The sequence below is a fragment of the Mercenaria mercenaria genome, chromosome 5, assembly GCF_021730395.1.
Source record: "Mercenaria mercenaria strain notata chromosome 5, MADL_Memer_1, whole genome shotgun sequence".
NCBI lineage: Eukaryota > Metazoa > Mollusca > Bivalvia > Venerida > Veneridae > Mercenaria > Mercenaria mercenaria.
In genome coordinates this window covers 52,375,454-52,391,675 of record NC_069365.1, presented here as the reverse complement: position 1 = coordinate 52,391,675, position 16,222 = coordinate 52,375,454, and the positions used below count along the sequence as shown (strand labels likewise).

At 36.0% G+C, this 16,222-nt stretch overlaps 2 protein-coding genes across 3 annotated transcripts; one reads left to right on the top strand and one right to left on the bottom strand.

The window, feature by feature from the left end:
* Positions 1 to 1,409: 1,409 nt before the first annotated feature.
* LOC128557045 (uncharacterized) lies at positions 1,410 to 11,329 on the bottom strand. 2 transcript variants are annotated; one of them, XM_053543561.1, is made up of 6 exons: positions 11,217 to 11,329; positions 7,759 to 7,831; positions 4,541 to 4,693; positions 4,230 to 4,319; positions 3,345 to 3,504; positions 1,410 to 1,626 (listed from the first exon to the last, which is right to left on the bottom strand). In XM_053543561.1, exons 2-6 carry the CDS (start codon positions 7,816 to 7,818, stop codon positions 1,514 to 1,516), a joined length of 576 nt encoding a protein of 191 aa, XP_053399536.1. In that variant the 5' UTR covers positions 7,819 to 7,831; positions 11,217 to 11,329; the 3' UTR covers positions 1,410 to 1,513. The 2 variants fall into 2 exon arrangements, with proteins under 2 accessions (XP_053399536.1, XP_053399535.1); XM_053543560.1 differs by lacking the exon at positions 11,217 to 11,329 and adding an exon at positions 9,058 to 9,179.
* A 1,724-nt stretch (positions 11,330 to 13,053) lies between these two features.
* On the top strand, positions 13,054 to 15,491 carry LOC123559025 (uncharacterized). The gene is made up of 6 exons (XM_045350847.2): positions 13,054 to 13,160; positions 13,355 to 13,401; positions 13,681 to 13,823; positions 14,546 to 14,701; positions 15,066 to 15,115; positions 15,393 to 15,491. The coding sequence occupies exons 2-6, from the start codon at positions 13,364 to 13,366 to the stop codon at positions 15,432 to 15,434; spliced, it is 429 nt and encodes a 142-aa protein (XP_045206782.2). The 5' UTR covers positions 13,054 to 13,160; positions 13,355 to 13,363; the 3' UTR covers positions 15,435 to 15,491.
* The last annotated feature ends 731 nt before the right edge of the window (positions 15,492 to 16,222 follow it).

Below are 16,222 nucleotides of genomic sequence, written 5' to 3'. Positions count from 1 at the left end.
AGGTCAAGTTCGAAACTGGGTCACATGCCATCAAAAAATAGGTCAGTAGGTCAAATAATGAAAAAACCTTGTGACCTCTCTAGAGGCCATATTTTTCATGGGATGTGTATGAAAGTTGGTCTGAATGTTTATCTTGATGATATATAGGTCAAGTTTGAAACTGGGTCAACTGAGATCAAAAACTAGGTCAGTAGGTCTTAAAATAGAAAAACCTTTTAACCTCTGTAGAGGCCATACCCTTGAATGGATCTTCATGAAAATTGGTCAGAATGTTCATCTTGATGATATCTAGGTCAAGTTTGAAACTGGGTCACGTGCCTTCAAAAACTAAGTCAGTAGGTCAAATAATAAAAAAACCTTGTGATCCTCTAGAGGCCATACTTTTCATGGGATATGTATGAAAGTTGGTCTGAATGTTCACCTTGATGATATCTAGTCAAGTTTGAAACTGGGTCAACTGCGGTCAAAAACTAGGTCAGTAGGTCTGAAATTAGAAAAATCTTTTGACCTCTCTAGAGGCCATATTTTTCAATAGATCTTCATGAAAATTGGTCAGAATGTTCACCTTGATGATATCTAGGTCAGTTTCGAAACTGGGTCACATGCGGTCAAAAACTAGGCCAGTAGGTATAAAAATAGAAAAACCTTGTGACCTCTCTAGAGGCCATATTTTTCATGAGGTCTTCATGAAAGTTAGTGAGAATGTTTAAAAACAGGGTCACGTACCTTCGAAAACTAGGTCAATAGGTCAAATAATAGAAAAACCTTGTGACCTCTCTAGAGGCCATATTTTTCAATGGATCTTCATGAAAATTGGTCAGAATTTTTATCTTGATGATATCTAGATCAAATTCAAAACTGGGTCACATGAGCTCAAAAACTAGGTCACTATGTCAAATAATAGAAAAAACAAGGTCATACTCAAAACTGGGTCATGTGGGAACAGGTGAGCGATTCAGGACCATCATGGTCCTCTTGTTTACTAAATTATGCCCCTTTTTTGACTCGTATTCATTCAATCGACAAGACTGATGAATAGTCGAGCGTTGCTGTCCTCCTGACAGCTCTTGTTTTTAGATGATTTTAGAAAAACACTACCAATTTTATAAACACTGGTGAGCAATGTACTGCTGTTGTTTGATTTTCAGTCCTGCTTTTTGCAAAGAAGTATGGAATACTGAAAAAAAATCTTGAGTAATTACTGGTTAGCAGTATTCTAAATGCAGTGTTATTATCATCGTTTTTTTTCATGCAGCACAGAACAAATTTCAAAATCATAAATATGTATTGACATAGCATTATAAACCTACGTTATGTATATTAACTAAAGCTAAGATTATGTTACTCAACAATAAATATTCATTTACACAGATATTGTAATAAATGATAACAGCAAATGACAAGATACATGTTTTTTTACATGTTTAATTCAGAAGTGTACTGGTTGGAATCTTTAAAGATACATTTCAAGTGTTGGTTTGTTCTTCTGTATTGGTTTCCTCAATTAACCATCTTATTGATCTTTTGACAGCTCCTGTAACTGTTCTTTATCGGTTCCGCAGGAGGAAAAAACACACCAATTGCTCTCCTTTTGACTTTCATCAGAACGCCGGTCATGTCCTAGCGCTGAAAATATAATAGATGTAAAATATATGAAAACATGTTAAAAACTAGGTCACCAGGTCAAATAAAAGGAAAAGCTTGTTAACACTCTAGAGGTCAAAATTTTGTCCCAATCTTAATGAAACTTGGTCAGAATGTTACCCTCAACAAAATCTTGCAAGAGTTTGATATTGGGTCATCTGGAGTCAAAAACTTGGTCACAAGGTCAAATCAAAGGAAAAACTTGTGAACAATCTAGAGGCCACAGTTGTGATCCAATATTTATGAAACTTGGTCAGAATGTTAATCTTGATGATCATTAGGTCAAGTTCAAATCTGGGTCAGGTGGAGTCAAAAACTAGGTCACCAGATCAAATCAAAGGAAAAGCCTGTTAACACTCTTGAGGACACATTTATGACCAAATCTTAATGAAACTTGGTCAGAATGTTAATCTTGGTGATGTATAGGTGAATTTAAATCTGGGTCAGGTGGGGTCAAAAACTAGGTCACCAGGTCAAATCAAAGGAAAAGCTTGTTAACACTGTAGAGGCCACATTTATAGCAATATCTCTATGAAACTTAGTCAGAATGTTAATCTTGGTGATCTTTAGGCTAAGATCAAATCTGGGTCAAGTGGGATCAAAAACTAGGTCACCAGGTCAAAAAAATCAAAGGAAAAACTTATTAACACAAGAGGCCACTATTATGTACCTTCATGAATCTTGGTCAGAAAGTTAACCTTGATGATCTTTAGGTCAAGTCCGAATCTGGGTCATGTGTACATATGCCCGCCCAGGATCGAACTCTCGATCCATATATCTGCGCTCTCCCTATTGAGCTAAGCGGGCGGGCTTTTATGAAACTTTTCCTTTTTTTAAAGAAATACGAAAAGAAGGTTGTATCATTTCAGGTCATCTAGTGTAAAAACCTAGTTCACTTGGTCAGGTCATAGGAAATTCATGCTAACACTTTCGGAGCCAAATTTTTGATCCAATGTTCAGGACATTGCCTTTAGAAAATTCAGATTAAATTCAAAACTGGGTCAGAAACTAGGTCACAATTAACTGAAATATCTTGTTAACATACATTTTTTACATAATCATTAGGAAATCTTTTGAGAAAATTTGCCTTTATACATCAAGGTGCAGTTCAAACTTCATCATCTAGGGTCAAAAACGAGATCATTAGGTCAAATCATAGAAAAACTTGGTTAACAATCTTCCTCCTTTGCTTGACCTAATTTACATAAACTATGATCAAACTTTAATGAAACTACAGCAAACAGGAATATAGTTATATGAAGTAAGACAAAGCCTGGTGATTGGTATCAGGCTTTCAAGACCTTCAAGTACGAACTAGAGCTGCTTTTGAGAAAAGCGCATGTCTCCCACAACTGTCTAATCATCTAGATTCGCATTTCTTCTCCATTATGTATCACTGGCATCAGTATTTTCGGTAATTAAAGGGCCATAATTCCGAAGTGCCTGGGCCGATTTGGCTAGTTATCGAACTTGGCCGAGGACTTACTAGTATTGGCAAACACATTTTGTTCAAGTTTTGTGAAGATCGGATGAGAAATGTTTGACTTAGAGCGCGGACAAGATTTGTGACAGACACACGGACACACACACACACAGACAGGCGTAAATCAATATGTCTCCCGCCACAGTGGTGTGGGAGACATAACTAGGAAAGCTTCAGTTTGTAGTGCAAGTGTACTGATTCTTTTTTCATTTTTTACCTCTTTTGTGTTCCTCCAATGGTGTCGCTGTTACGAAGTAAGTTCCGTAATCCTTACAGAATGCAGCAATGTTTGGGCCAGCAATGTCCAGAACATCCTCATTGGTCAGCTTGGCGGGATTGATATCTAGCCAGTGGTCATGAACTTCAGTGGTCAAGCCCTGTACATTTTGATAATTAATTACTGCTGCATACAAATCGTGGGCTCGGTGCAAAACTGTTGTATCTTTTACTTTATTTATATACAGTTACAATTCTTCCGCGCTGAGCCCTTCAAATATTATTTAAAGCTACTTTCTCCTTTAAGGTGATGATGGCAGAATATTTATTAAAGAAATAAATCTTAATTTAATAGTTTTCATTTGCGTTTGATTTACAATGTAACATTAATATGTTTCAACTTTGTGTGGACGCCGATTTATTTTCTACTTCCTCCTTTAAGGTGATGATGGCAGAATATTTATTAAAGAAATAAATCTTAATTTAATAGTTTTCATTTGCGTTTGATTTACAATGTAACATAAATATGTTTCAACTTTGCGTGGACGCCGATTTATTTTCTTTCTTTTTTTTTCACATTATTTAATTGACCCAATATTGCATAATTGCATTGTCAACACACCTGCACACTAGGCTGTTAGATATTCCAAATTCGCAATGCAGTCTTTCCATAAATGCACGTAAACCATCTTAGCCAAAGAAACATTGTGCCCTCTGGAATGCTCCTCATTTGGGTCAAAAAATTTATTAGAAGTCGAAAACGCATTTGGTCTGACGTATGGTAATTGTATGCCCATATCTTACGAGATGCGCTACTAACTACATAGCCTTTAAATCGGTATTATTTGCAGAAATAAGTTTCCATTTATGGAATAAGTTAACTTACCACCCTGTATTTTTCAGGAGTCGCTTTTGGAAAAGGAGCACGTCCCATAAGGCATATCTTTCTGTTAATATTTTTAAGAACACCGTAGCCCTGCAATCAACATTATGAATCATTTAGGTCATATTTTACCTTGTAAAATTATGGATTTAGTACCAACAAAGTCTCTTAACACCTTTATCGTGAAGTTTTCAGAGAGAAATCGCGTACTGAGCAATTTTTTTTACTGAGATATATCAACAATATATACGAAAGAACACCAGCATTAATTGATGATCAAAATGGCAATTTCCCTTGAATCAAACGAGACTTACCGTGTTGTAATCATGCAGATTGACCGTCTGGGCACCGTCCTTGTATTTGGAAACATCTCCAACTACAACTAGTACTGTATTTTTGTCGGAATCGTATGTTACATCCATCGAAACTCTTCGCCCTTTATGGTCAATTTGAATCAGATGGTTTGTCTGAGGATAGATATTTCTAATGACTTGGTATATTTAAAACAAATCTCTGAACTTACCTAGAACCCGTCAATAACCAGTTTTAAACATTGTTTTTAGCTCACCTGTCACAAAGTGACAAGGTGAGCTTTTGTGATCGCGCGGTGTCCGTCGTCCGTCCGTGCGTCAGTGCGTCCGTGCGTCCGTAAACTTTTGCTTGTGACCACTCTAGAGGTCACATTTTTCATGGGATCTTTATGAAAGTTGGTCAGATTGTTCATCTTGATGATATCTAGGTCAAGTTCGAAACTGGGTCACGTGCCATCAAAAACTAGGTCAGTAGGTCTAAAAATAGAAAAACCTTGTGAACTCTCTAGAGGCCATATATTTCACAAGATCTTCATGAAAATTGGTCAGAACGTTCACCTTGATGATATCTAGGTCACTTTTGAAACTGGGTTACGTGCCTTCAAAAACTAGGTCAGTAGGTCTAAAAATAGAAAAACATTTTGACCTCTCTAGAAGCCATATATTTCATAAGATCTTCACGAAAATTGGTCAGAACGTTCATCTTGATAATATCTAGGTCAGATTCGAAACTGGGTCACGTGCCTTCAAAAACTAGGTCAGTAGGTCAAATAATAGAAAACCTTGTGACCTCTCTAAAGGCCATATTTTTCATGGGATCTGTATGAAAGTTGGTCTGAATGTTCATCTTGATGATATCTAGGTGAAGTTCGAAACTGGGTCACGTGCGGTCAAAAACTAAGTCAGTAGGTCTAAAAATAGAAAAACCTTGTGACCTCTCTAGAGGCAATATATTTCATGAGATCTTCATGAAAATTGGTCAGAATGTTCACCTTGATGATATCTAGGTCAAGTTCGAAAGTGGGTCACATGCCTTCAAAAACTAGGTCAGTAGGTCAAATAACAGAAAAACCTTGTGACCTCTCTAGAGGCCATATTTTTCATGGGATCTGTATGAAAGTTGGTCTGAATGTTCATCTTGATGATATCTAGGTCAAGTTCGAAAGTGGGTCACGTGCCATCAAAAACTAGGTCAGTAGGTCAAATAATAGAAAAACCTTGTGACCTCTCTAAAGGCCATATTTTTCATGAGATCTGTATGAAAATTGGTCTGAATGTTCATCTTGATGATATCTAGGTCAAGTTCGAAACAGGGTCATGTACGGTCAAAAACTAGGTCAATAGGTCTAAAAATAGAAAAACCTTGTGACCTCACTAGAGGTCATACTTTTGAATGGATCTCCATAAAAATGGGTCAGAATATTCATCTTGATGATATCTAGGTCAAGTTTGAAACTGGGTCACGTGCCTTAAAAATCTAGGTCAGTAGGTCAAATAATAGAAAAACCTTGTGACCTCTCTAGAGGCCATACTTTTCATGGGATCTGTATGAAAGTTGGTCTGAATGTTCATCTTGATGATATCTAGGTCAAGTTTGAAACTGGATCAACTGCGGTCAAAAACTAGGTCAGTAGGTCTAAAATAATTAAAATCTTTTGACCTCTCTAGAGGCCATATTTTTCAATGGATCTTCATGAAAATTGATCTGAATGTTCACCTTGATGATATCTAGGTCAAGTTTGAAACTGGGTCACGTGCGGTCAAAAGCTAGGCCAGTAGGTATAAAAATAGAAAAACCTTGTGACCTCTCTAGAGGCCATATTTTACATGAGATCTTCATGAAAATTAGTGAGAATGTTCACCTTGATGATATCTAGGTAAAGTTCAAAACAGGGTCACGTACCTTCGAAAACTAGGTCAATAGGTCAAATAATAGAAAAGCTTGTGACCTCTCTAGAGACCATATTTTTCAATGGATCTTCATGAAAATTGGTCAGAATTTTTATCTTGATAATATCTAGGTCAAGTTCAAAACTGGGTCACATGAGCTCAAAAACTAGGTCACTATGTCAAATAATAGAAAAAACGACGTCATATTCAAAACTGGGTCATGTGGGAAGAGGTGAGCGATTCAGGACCATCATGGTCCTCTTGTTGTTAAGAATGCCACAATAACTAATTTACTGAACTGGCATTCTTATTTTCGGGTTTTATTATTGTACAATAATTTCTGCACTTTGGCACAGTTGCTATATACTTATATGTAAGTTTTGAAGGGACCGTGACTCCGAGCCCACAAACATCGAATCATTTGCCCCTCATAGACGTGGGTTCGAATCCCGGTTGCTTGGAGTGTACAATTTTTCAACAAGCTGGTTTATAGCAGGTCGACGGTCCTACAAGGTCCCCGCACATACCCGAAGCACAGGGGCACCGTGGGTCTTTCTCCAACGTCAAAAGTTTCAAAAGTCGCTATATGACAAACTATTTCCATGTGATTCCAAACCCAATAAGTCTTTTTAATGAGCCACCCGTCCTGTGTATACGCACATAAATATCATATAGATTTTAATACGGCTGAGTTCGGCTCGCTCAACATTAGTCATGTCTCGCGAAAAGATCACGAAACGTTTAGGTGATAATTTTTAGCTCGCCCGTCACAAAGTGACCGTGCGTGCATCCGTCCGTCCGTAAACTTTTGCTTGTGAGGTCTCTAGAGGTCACATTTTTAATGGGGTCTTTATGAAAATTGGTCAGAATGTTCACCTTGATGATATCTAGGTCAAGTTTGAAACTGGGTCACGTGCGGTCAAAAACTAGGTCAGTAGGTATAAAAATAGAAAAACCTTGTGACCTCTCTAGAGGCCATATTTTTCATGAGATCTTCATGAAAATTAGTGAGAATGTTCAACTTAATGATATCTAGGTCAGCTTCAAAACAGGGTCACGTATCTTCGAAAACTAGGTCAATAGGTCAAATAATATAAAAACCTTGTGACCTCTCTAGAGGCCATATTTTTCAATGGATCTTCATGAAAATTGGTCAGAATTTCTATCTTGATGATATCTAGGTAAAGTTCAAAACTGGGTCACATGAGCTCAAAAACTAGGTCACTATGTCAAATAATAGAAAAAACGACGTCATACTCAAAACTGGGTCATGTTGGAACAGGTGAGCAATGGTCCTCTTGTTTCTATTTGAATGAAGATTATGGGTTTACCTCCTGAACTGCTCCTACGGGTATCAGAAGTATTAAAGTTGTGATGCTGAACGATAACATGGTAACCACTCTTCTGAAATAGCACTATTGTGATAATTATAAATAACAATATTTGAAGAAATTTTATCGCTGCAAAACTTTGACAATAGCACCACTGACATTTTCGCTCAAATGTTTCAGTTAGTTTTTTTTTATGTCGAACAGCAAAACGTAAACGAAATAATCGTTTTGATTAATGAAGGTATTCTCCATCTACAAAAGGAAAGATCAGTTAACTACCTTCTTATGCTTGCTGCTTTTCTAAGTTTTTGTTTCTTAATTGTAATTAACTAGGCGACAAAGCAGTTGTTGATTTTCGTTTGTTCACGACCCTGATCTTACTGCAAGTACTAATAACCTGTCCTATATAATGATAATGAAGATTGAAATGATTTCCTTACTCAAGCAAAAGAAAAACACTCCAAAAATACTGATAATTTTTTCATTCAGAAGGATGAGTGAAAAAAAAACCCATTATGGCTTTCTAAAAAGACAATATCCTTTTCGCTACCGTAACGTAGTAAAACGTATTAGCGTCTGATGGCCCTTTCACGCTTCCGTAGAAACATTTATTGCCTGAAATTCATTTTGAAAATATTTCTGAAATGTCTAGGTCTGAAGCTCTCGTATAAACGGAAATATCTTACATCCGAGGCATATAATGACACTTTCAGACAACATCAAAAAGCATCTTTTGAACGATTTGACGAAAAATTCTCCATATACGCATTACGGACCATTGTGAGATTTGTCTTTATCCCGAGTTCAAATATTTTTTCGTAGATGAAACGCTGACATTTCGTGCTAAAGCCCAGGTATTTTCAAATCGTTAGAAAAAAAGCAGTCCATGCGCATTCATTTTGACGGGCAGACCCATGCGCGTGACCCCTGACTATTGACCAATGCAGATGCGACTTGCGCCTGTTTAGGCCTACTTTCCGGTAAAAGCTGAAAGTCGTCTGACGTCATTTTCTGTGTTGTAAGAAAACATACGTATTAATTAGTATGGATGGCGAGAGTGCATAAAAATGTGCCTGTAGTCCTAAGGATATGTAGAATTTCACTACTTTCGAAATATAAGTTGCTATGCAATTTAACTATTTGCACTTGAAAGCTGATACGACGGTTAACGGTTGCTAAATTGTTCAGACTTTCAATTATAAAAAGTACTTCTGTCAAGTAACAAATATATACAGTTTCCATGGTTTCATAGAAGAGTAAGGTATATAAGTAGTATTTAGGAAAGTAAAAGTAACTTACAGTTTTAAAGACGTCGGTAATTTCTTAAATCAAAACTGCTGAACTATTTATATCATGTCTGGGAGATAAGGACGATGCATTCTAAAGCGGACGTTTGTCAACAAGTTGTTATTGTCACAGCTTGACCTATTAAGTTTGTTACTTCTGTGCATTTAAGTTCCGAAAGAGTGGAAATTTTCCCTGTGATATCTAATTTGTCATGTTTTCGTGTCGGCGGGGGGAAAACAGACAAATACTTTTCAGACATCTCTTATAAAACGTAGAGTTATTCTGAAGCCAGTGGCAAAGGGTTTAAAAAGCATTTTTCTTTTTATTCGAACAAACCGTCAATTCAGAATTTATTCACTGAAGCTGCATCAGGAGATTTGAGAATAATATGTGAGATGTCAGTTACCGTTTTAAGAATACGAAGTGTTTGTATAACAGACCCGGTTCCATGGGGATGGGGGAAGGGGCACCAGTTAAGAATGAAGGCGGCATCGGCGAGCCGAGTGGGGTTAGGTACGGAAGGGGGTAATCCCTCCTGTTAGGTGGGTCAGGGCATGTCCGCCTGGAAATGTTTGAAATAGGTGTATAAAATGGTGGCCCCTGCTAATATTTTTAGTCCAAATTTTGCGGTACGGGAGGGGTTAATCCCCTCCTGACAGCGGAGTCACAGACTCTAGCCCTCCTATTTCGGGGACAAGAGGGTGACCCCACACATTTTTTTTTTTTTTTTTTTTTTGAAATATTGGTATGAAATGCATATTTGGGTCTGAATGGTGAGAAAACATTATTCCTTTGCTAAAATAGTTGGGTGCCACTTTGATGAGTACAGGTCACATCTTATCGCTTCTTAGCCATCCGATTGGGGGAGGGGGGCCCGGCCCGGCCGTGGAACCGAGCCTGTACAATTTGAAAAATAATTACGTATACGCGAGGGCCTCAATGAAGATTAACTTATTCAAATGTGTTCCCTCGTTAATAAGGGCTTTGATTTTATTATTATGATATTGTTCTTATGAAACATTAAACGTACATGGCAGAGCACAACCTTATACACATACAATAAACTGATTGTAATTCAGTATTGTTGTCATGGGATTAATATCAGGTATATCGAATATTTATCCTTCATTTTTATAATAATGTTGATATCCTCCATATGTGTATATATTAGCTAACAGCTAACCCGCCACATTCGTAGGGCTGTAATACTGAGTAGAATTATCAAAATTAAAGCAAACAAAAACCTGTCAAAACACAGACATCAGATTTGGTCATTATTAAAAATGTTCTTAGTATTCTAGTAAAAAATTGCTAAGATACATTATAAGAAAATACATAAAATGTAGGTGAAGTGAAGAGTAAAAAGGTAGAAGTAATTAGTTTGATATTTCGATATTTTATGTAACAAAATGATATTCGGCCGAAATATACATAGAATATAAGTCAACATAAGTATGTTTATGTTCTAGATTCAAAAGGAAAGGGGCAAGCTTTAAGGAGTGTACATACGCTCTTGTGGTCACGTGGTGTTTTTCAACTTAAGATAATTCACGCGGTTTTGAAATGCTTATCTAAACATATGTACACTTATTCTAAAACATTCTTAAATGAAATATGTTTCAGACCTAAGTGTTCAGGATTGAGGTTTGAGCCTCCGAATTAGCCGTAGTTTATACTGGCAACACAGGTGGGCCGATGGTCTAGTGGTAACACGCTTGACTGTCAATCCAGAGGTCCGGGGTTCGAATCCCGGTCCAGGCACTTGACATTTCTGAGATGCTTTTGAGTGTCTCCCGCCTGACTAGACTCTAAGAGGCCTGTACTGGTTCTTCCCAGGAAAGACGGCTTCGCGTGTGTCGGTGCTGTACATCGGGCATGTTAAAGAACCCGACTGTCTATTCGAAAAGAGCTAGGCTAAGTTAGCCGGACATGTCTGTATCTGAAAAGTTCTCTCTGTCTGTTCTGGGGACTTTATCTCACTCTGTCCCTCTGGTCAGATCGCTCTGTGTCTGTACTAGTAGAGGATGATTTCGCGCCCTGTGTGGCTGCAGTATATGTAAAGCGCCTTTGAACGTGTTTATCATGAAAAGGGCGCTATATAAATCTGGTATAATAATGTTAAAAAGTAGCATCCAGTGTTACATATGATTAAAAGCAAATATGCAGACTACCAAATAAGTCCAGATCATTCCCGGTATGTTTGGATCTGGCAAACTCCGCCCTTGTGCAACGACGCTTCCACGGATGGAATCAAATTTCAGAAACTATCTGTACTTTTAAGTTAGTCGAAAACAAGATCGGTAAGTGACCTGACAGTTCGTATTTAAATTAAGCGTGCTTTCAGTAAATGTGGAACAGTGCAAATGTCTACGAGATTTGATAAGCGGCACGACTATGGAACGCCTCCGCTGACTCTTCGTTGTTGTTTTGTCGCGCACATATCACAATTTGATGTGTGCGCTTTAAAGAATATCATTAGCAAACGTATATATTTGTTATGTGGACGTTCATTTATCATTATTGGTGATTTGTTAAGTTCATTTATAATCAGAGTTCTAAAGTATTGAAAGAGTGACTTAAACAACAAAAATGAAAACTACAGGGCAAAGACAAGACTACAAAATTTCAAAATGAAAAGATTTTCTATATAACAAACTAAGGTAAACCAGGGTATTGTCGGATGGAATGAAAACCACAAATGTTTGCAGCAAAAGATATATATTTTTTTGAATAAATGTCTAGAATTATCACATATATTTAAGAGAAACACATATTATAAAGTTAACAAGGTGACCCGATTTTAACAAGAGTACAACCATATCTCCAGGCGGTTTATTTTATGATGGAAGGACAGAAAAATAAGTACTTTTTGAAGCTGTCTTTACAGTTCTGCGAGTGCAAAGCGACGTCTGAAGTTTTAGCTTTGTTTTAAACCTGAACTGTTAGTATTTCTGTATGACGTCAGGGACCTAGAACATTTCAGGAACAATTAAGAACATGTGCAACTAAAAGAAAAGCTTGACATTTTATCTTATAGGCATAACTTGAACCAGCGCTGGAACCATGCAGACTAGTTACTGAGCACCAATTTCTCACTTGGGTGGCCCCAGTGGTCTAGAATTAAGGCTAGTTTTTGTTTTACATTCATTGTCGACGTAATTTTGACACTTCAGTTGAAAAATAGGTGTAGTAATGTTAACGTGATATCGTTTCTTTCATCATTCAAAATGTAATATTTTAGTTTTCAAAATAAAGTTGGTGTCCCGTGTTCACCTGTAAAGTATTGTGAAAGAATGTTATTTGATTGTGATCTGAAAGCGTAGTTATTTGAATCGTCAACGCCTAACTTCAAATAAGGCATACGGAAGAATATTCCTCCGGCCAATAATCTATAGCGGTCAGATTTTCTATCTAGAAATAAGATGGACATGTACACATTTTACTTAATAACAAAAATTCTAAAAATAAGAATCCTTAGGTGCAAAAAAAAAAAATATATCCATGTTCAAATTTGTTTCATCACACGCTATTTTCAAAATAAATTTTATCTTTAATTTTGATTGACGCACGCGACGATTTATAATGTTATCATTTCGTCATTTTTTCCCCTTCTATTTTCTATACAAAATGTGTAAAAATCACATATATGCGATTGTTTAAAGCAATTTTTTGTAAAAAAACATTGATATGAAAGCTAAGGTGCAAGCGATTTCTTACTCTCAATGAATATATCTTTTGAATGATGTATATTTCATTTTTGTAAAATAAAAACTTGATGAACCTGCAGACGGTTTATTTCCACTGATTTTGAAGAAGAATTAACTTACACTAAATAATGTAATCGAAACATGGTTAAAAAAGAGATTTATTGAAACAGAGTTTAACATTTTTGTAGTAATGCATAAGAAAATCGTTTTTGTTTTTTTTAGTTCCGCGAGTTTTTTTTTTTTTTTTTATTTTTTTTTTTATCATAGCGAGTTTTGGAGATATGGTAGTATTCGCCAGTATCAACTGAACCACCAAAGAAATGCAACGGAGGCGTTCCATATAAGACCGTGTCCTTGAGTATAAATGAATTTGGCAAGTCAACAATTCAAAATTGACATCCGAAAAAGGTAAACATTTTTTTAAAACATACCTAAATTTTAAACATTAATCGTTATTATTATCTTTATATCATTATCATTCTCTATTACCGGCAATATGTTAAGGTGATCATGTGTCTAATGCCGAGTCCCTCTGTATCTTAGATTAAAAAGTCCGTAAATGTAGGCTAATAAATTACTGTAAATATGTAATTGCATTTCAGGCCAGAATTATGACAGCGTTGTTTATCTTTGGCGTGCTTATTAGCAGGTACAGTTTTTCCTTATGTCTTAAAATTACTATTTTAAATATCTAAATATCCTGTAATTTCCATTTAATTGACTACATAAGTCATATTTATTTATTTTATTTTTTTTTTAAGATTTCTATACGAATAAATCACTGTTAAACGTTAATTCCGTTTTATTTATAAACCTACTAGTTTCAAAGTGCTCATGAAAGCCTTTCTAAAGTTTATTCCAACATAAAGTTCAATTGTCTGTGTTGAAAAAAAAACAAACAGCGGTTATTTCTCTTCTTTTTTTTCAGTGTATTGCCTGCACAAGCCCAGCACAATCTGACTGAAGTGAATTTTGAGTTAGACAAAGAGTTCCATCACATGGATCGCAACAAAAATAATGCGGTTGATGTTCAAGAATTTGAAGCCATTTTAAATGTTTGGGACCGTGACAGTAATGAAAAATTAATCAATCTACTTTAGTAACGAAATGAGTTAATGACAATTTGTATTAAAAAAAATCTACTTCTACTTTCATCCTGTCAATTGTTTTTATTACGTTTCTCATCTATTTGTTTTCTAGATTTTGCAGAAATGTAATTGTTGAATTTGGTTGATATCGGTTTTACGCTATGTATTATGTATACTTATTGAGTGGATTGCCGGCCAATAGTCAACCTCTTGCCCGAGGTCATATTTTTTTTCTACAAGTTTTGACTTCAGCCCAGCAAAATTCTGTGTCGAATAATAGACAGATCAATAGAACAAAATATGGACCGGTGGTTTATGTAATCATGTGTTTAGCCTAAAAAGCGAGTACAAATAACATAGCAGGATCAGCTGTTTTTCGCAAGAAATTGACAACTTTGCCACATGATTTAAAGGTGAAGGACGAATAACACGAGAAATGGGGTCCTCCTGTCAAAACGTGATGAGGAAAATTGTCTTTCTGCTGGCTTTCGGTTAAAAGTATTTTGCTTTAGTTTCGAACTATTCTGATGGGGTGATTGATTTTAAGACATGCTTGGTTTCCTATGCTAAATGTACTAGTTTTATCGTCCGAGTCTTCCGTTTTTTAATGTATGTTTAAAACTCTAGTATGTCCACAATTCATATGTATGTTTACCAAAAATATCTTTTGAAGCAGTTTTATTATAAATGTTTTGAATATTGCAGACGATGGCTGTGTGGGCATGACTGAGTTTTTTGCTGCGCATTCCAGTGACTCTTTGACAATGGAGTGGGCACTATTCAGTCATTTTGATCACAACCAAGACAGTTGCCTAGAAATTCCAGACTTGGTAGACGAATTTCATATAGTAGATATAAATCGTAAGTAAAATAAACAAAACCAAAAATGCTTTAAAATTTCATTATACCGATATAGAAATGGTGGTATAGTGGGCAAGGCGTCGGCCGACCAGCTCTTAAGATATTGACAGTTTTAGCAAACCTCGCTGACAGAGAGAGAGAGAGAGAGAGAGAGAGAGAGAGGGAGGGGGAGAGAGAGAGAGAGAGAGATAAAATCTGAATGAATGCCCATATGTGGATTTGTCTAACATAAAATTAGCTAAATATTGGAAGCAACCTCTACCGCCATGACCTTGTACTTACAAACTTGTACGATAAGCAACCTTGACCTTTTACTTAGAGACTTGTACGATATCTTAATTCAGTAACTGCATTTTTTTTTCAGCCCAAAACGGCGAGATAACGTTGCAAGAGTATGAGGTCTACTATGATAAGGTAAAATGCACTGAAATCTAACTTGTGTATGTCATTGTAATATATAACATACATGTATAGGAGTAAATGACAATTTTAGCATATACCTTTCTAAAAAACCTAGTACTTTAAGTTAAACTGCCAGTAAACAAAAGCGAGAACCTCATTTCAATAGTCACATTTCAATCATCCCAAAATTAGAAAATAGTATATTCATACGATTTAAAAAAAATATATATCCATATCATTTTCCTGAATTAGATATTAGGGGGAAATTGTATTTTTTTATTTTTTTCAGGTTTTAGCAAATATTGGATTCTTAAATCTCCAAAGCTCATAAGTTGAATGAATTATGCTTGTTAACTTGTGCATTAAAACATAATCATGTAAAATCGTATGCTCTGTTTTCTTGTTTTGTCAACCGTGAATGACATATCTGGAAAACCTTCATTTTTTAATTGAGAAAGGTGCCTATTTTCCCTTGTCTTCCCATCACCAAACCAGTGAGAGAATAGACTAAGGTCAAACCTACTTGTAACATTAAATACTGACCCCGTTGAAATAGACCCCATGGGTCCCTTTTCAACGTTGAGAATTGACCCCGCCAACATTTCAACATTAAATTTTGATCAAAAGGTCCTTTTTCATCGTTGAGAATTGACCCCGTCAACATTTCAACATTAAATTTTGATCAATGGGGTTAATTTTCAACAGGGTCAATATTTAATGTTACACCGGCCGTAAAAAATTTCGTACACATCTATTTATCAAAATATGAATCGGAAAACATGACCATCGGATAGGAAATGATCTATCCTCATTCTTCTCTTCTATGATACGTTCAGGAATAGAACTATCACTTTCGGCATTGACGCAACACGAATACAAAATCAAAGTACTGAGAGGACTGATGGGGGCAATGCTTTGCAGTGTTCAATACACTTCTATATTTTGTTCAAAAGGTAAAGATAAAAACTCTAGTCTTGTTCAGTAGCAGCTGTTCATCGACAAACAAAAACCTTTCATTGCCAGGTTTGATAAAATGAAAAAGATAAAGCTATACAATGTGTTTCAATTTCTTCAATACTTCTGTTTGCACTCTATGTCCTGACATCATGTGTTCTTGAC

Bases quoted from the DNA above. Each gene is read 5' to 3' on its own strand.
- LOC128557045 (XM_053543561.1), bottom strand. From the start codon at position 7,818: ATGTTATCGTTCAGCATCACAACTTTAATACTTCTGATACCCGTAGGA. The intron at 4,694-7,758 runs GTAAACCCATAA...ATCTATCCTCAG, and splicing joins CCGTAGGAGCAGTTCAGGAG to ACAAACCATCTGATTCAAAT. The intron at 4,320-4,540 runs GTAAGTCTCGTT...TGTTGATTGCAG, and splicing joins ATCTGCATGATTACAACACG to GGCTACGGTGTTCTTAAAAA.
- LOC123559025 (XM_045350847.2), top strand. From the start codon at position 13,364: ATGACAGCGTTGTTTATCTTTGGCGTGCTTATTAGCAG. The intron at 13,402-13,680 runs GTACAGTTTTTC...CTTTTTTTTCAG, and splicing joins TTTGGCGTGCTTATTAGCAG to TGTATTGCCTGCACAAGCCC. The intron at 14,702-15,065 runs GTAAGTAAAATA...TTTTTTTTTCAG, and splicing joins TCATATAGTAGATATAAATC to CCCAAAACGGCGAGATAACG.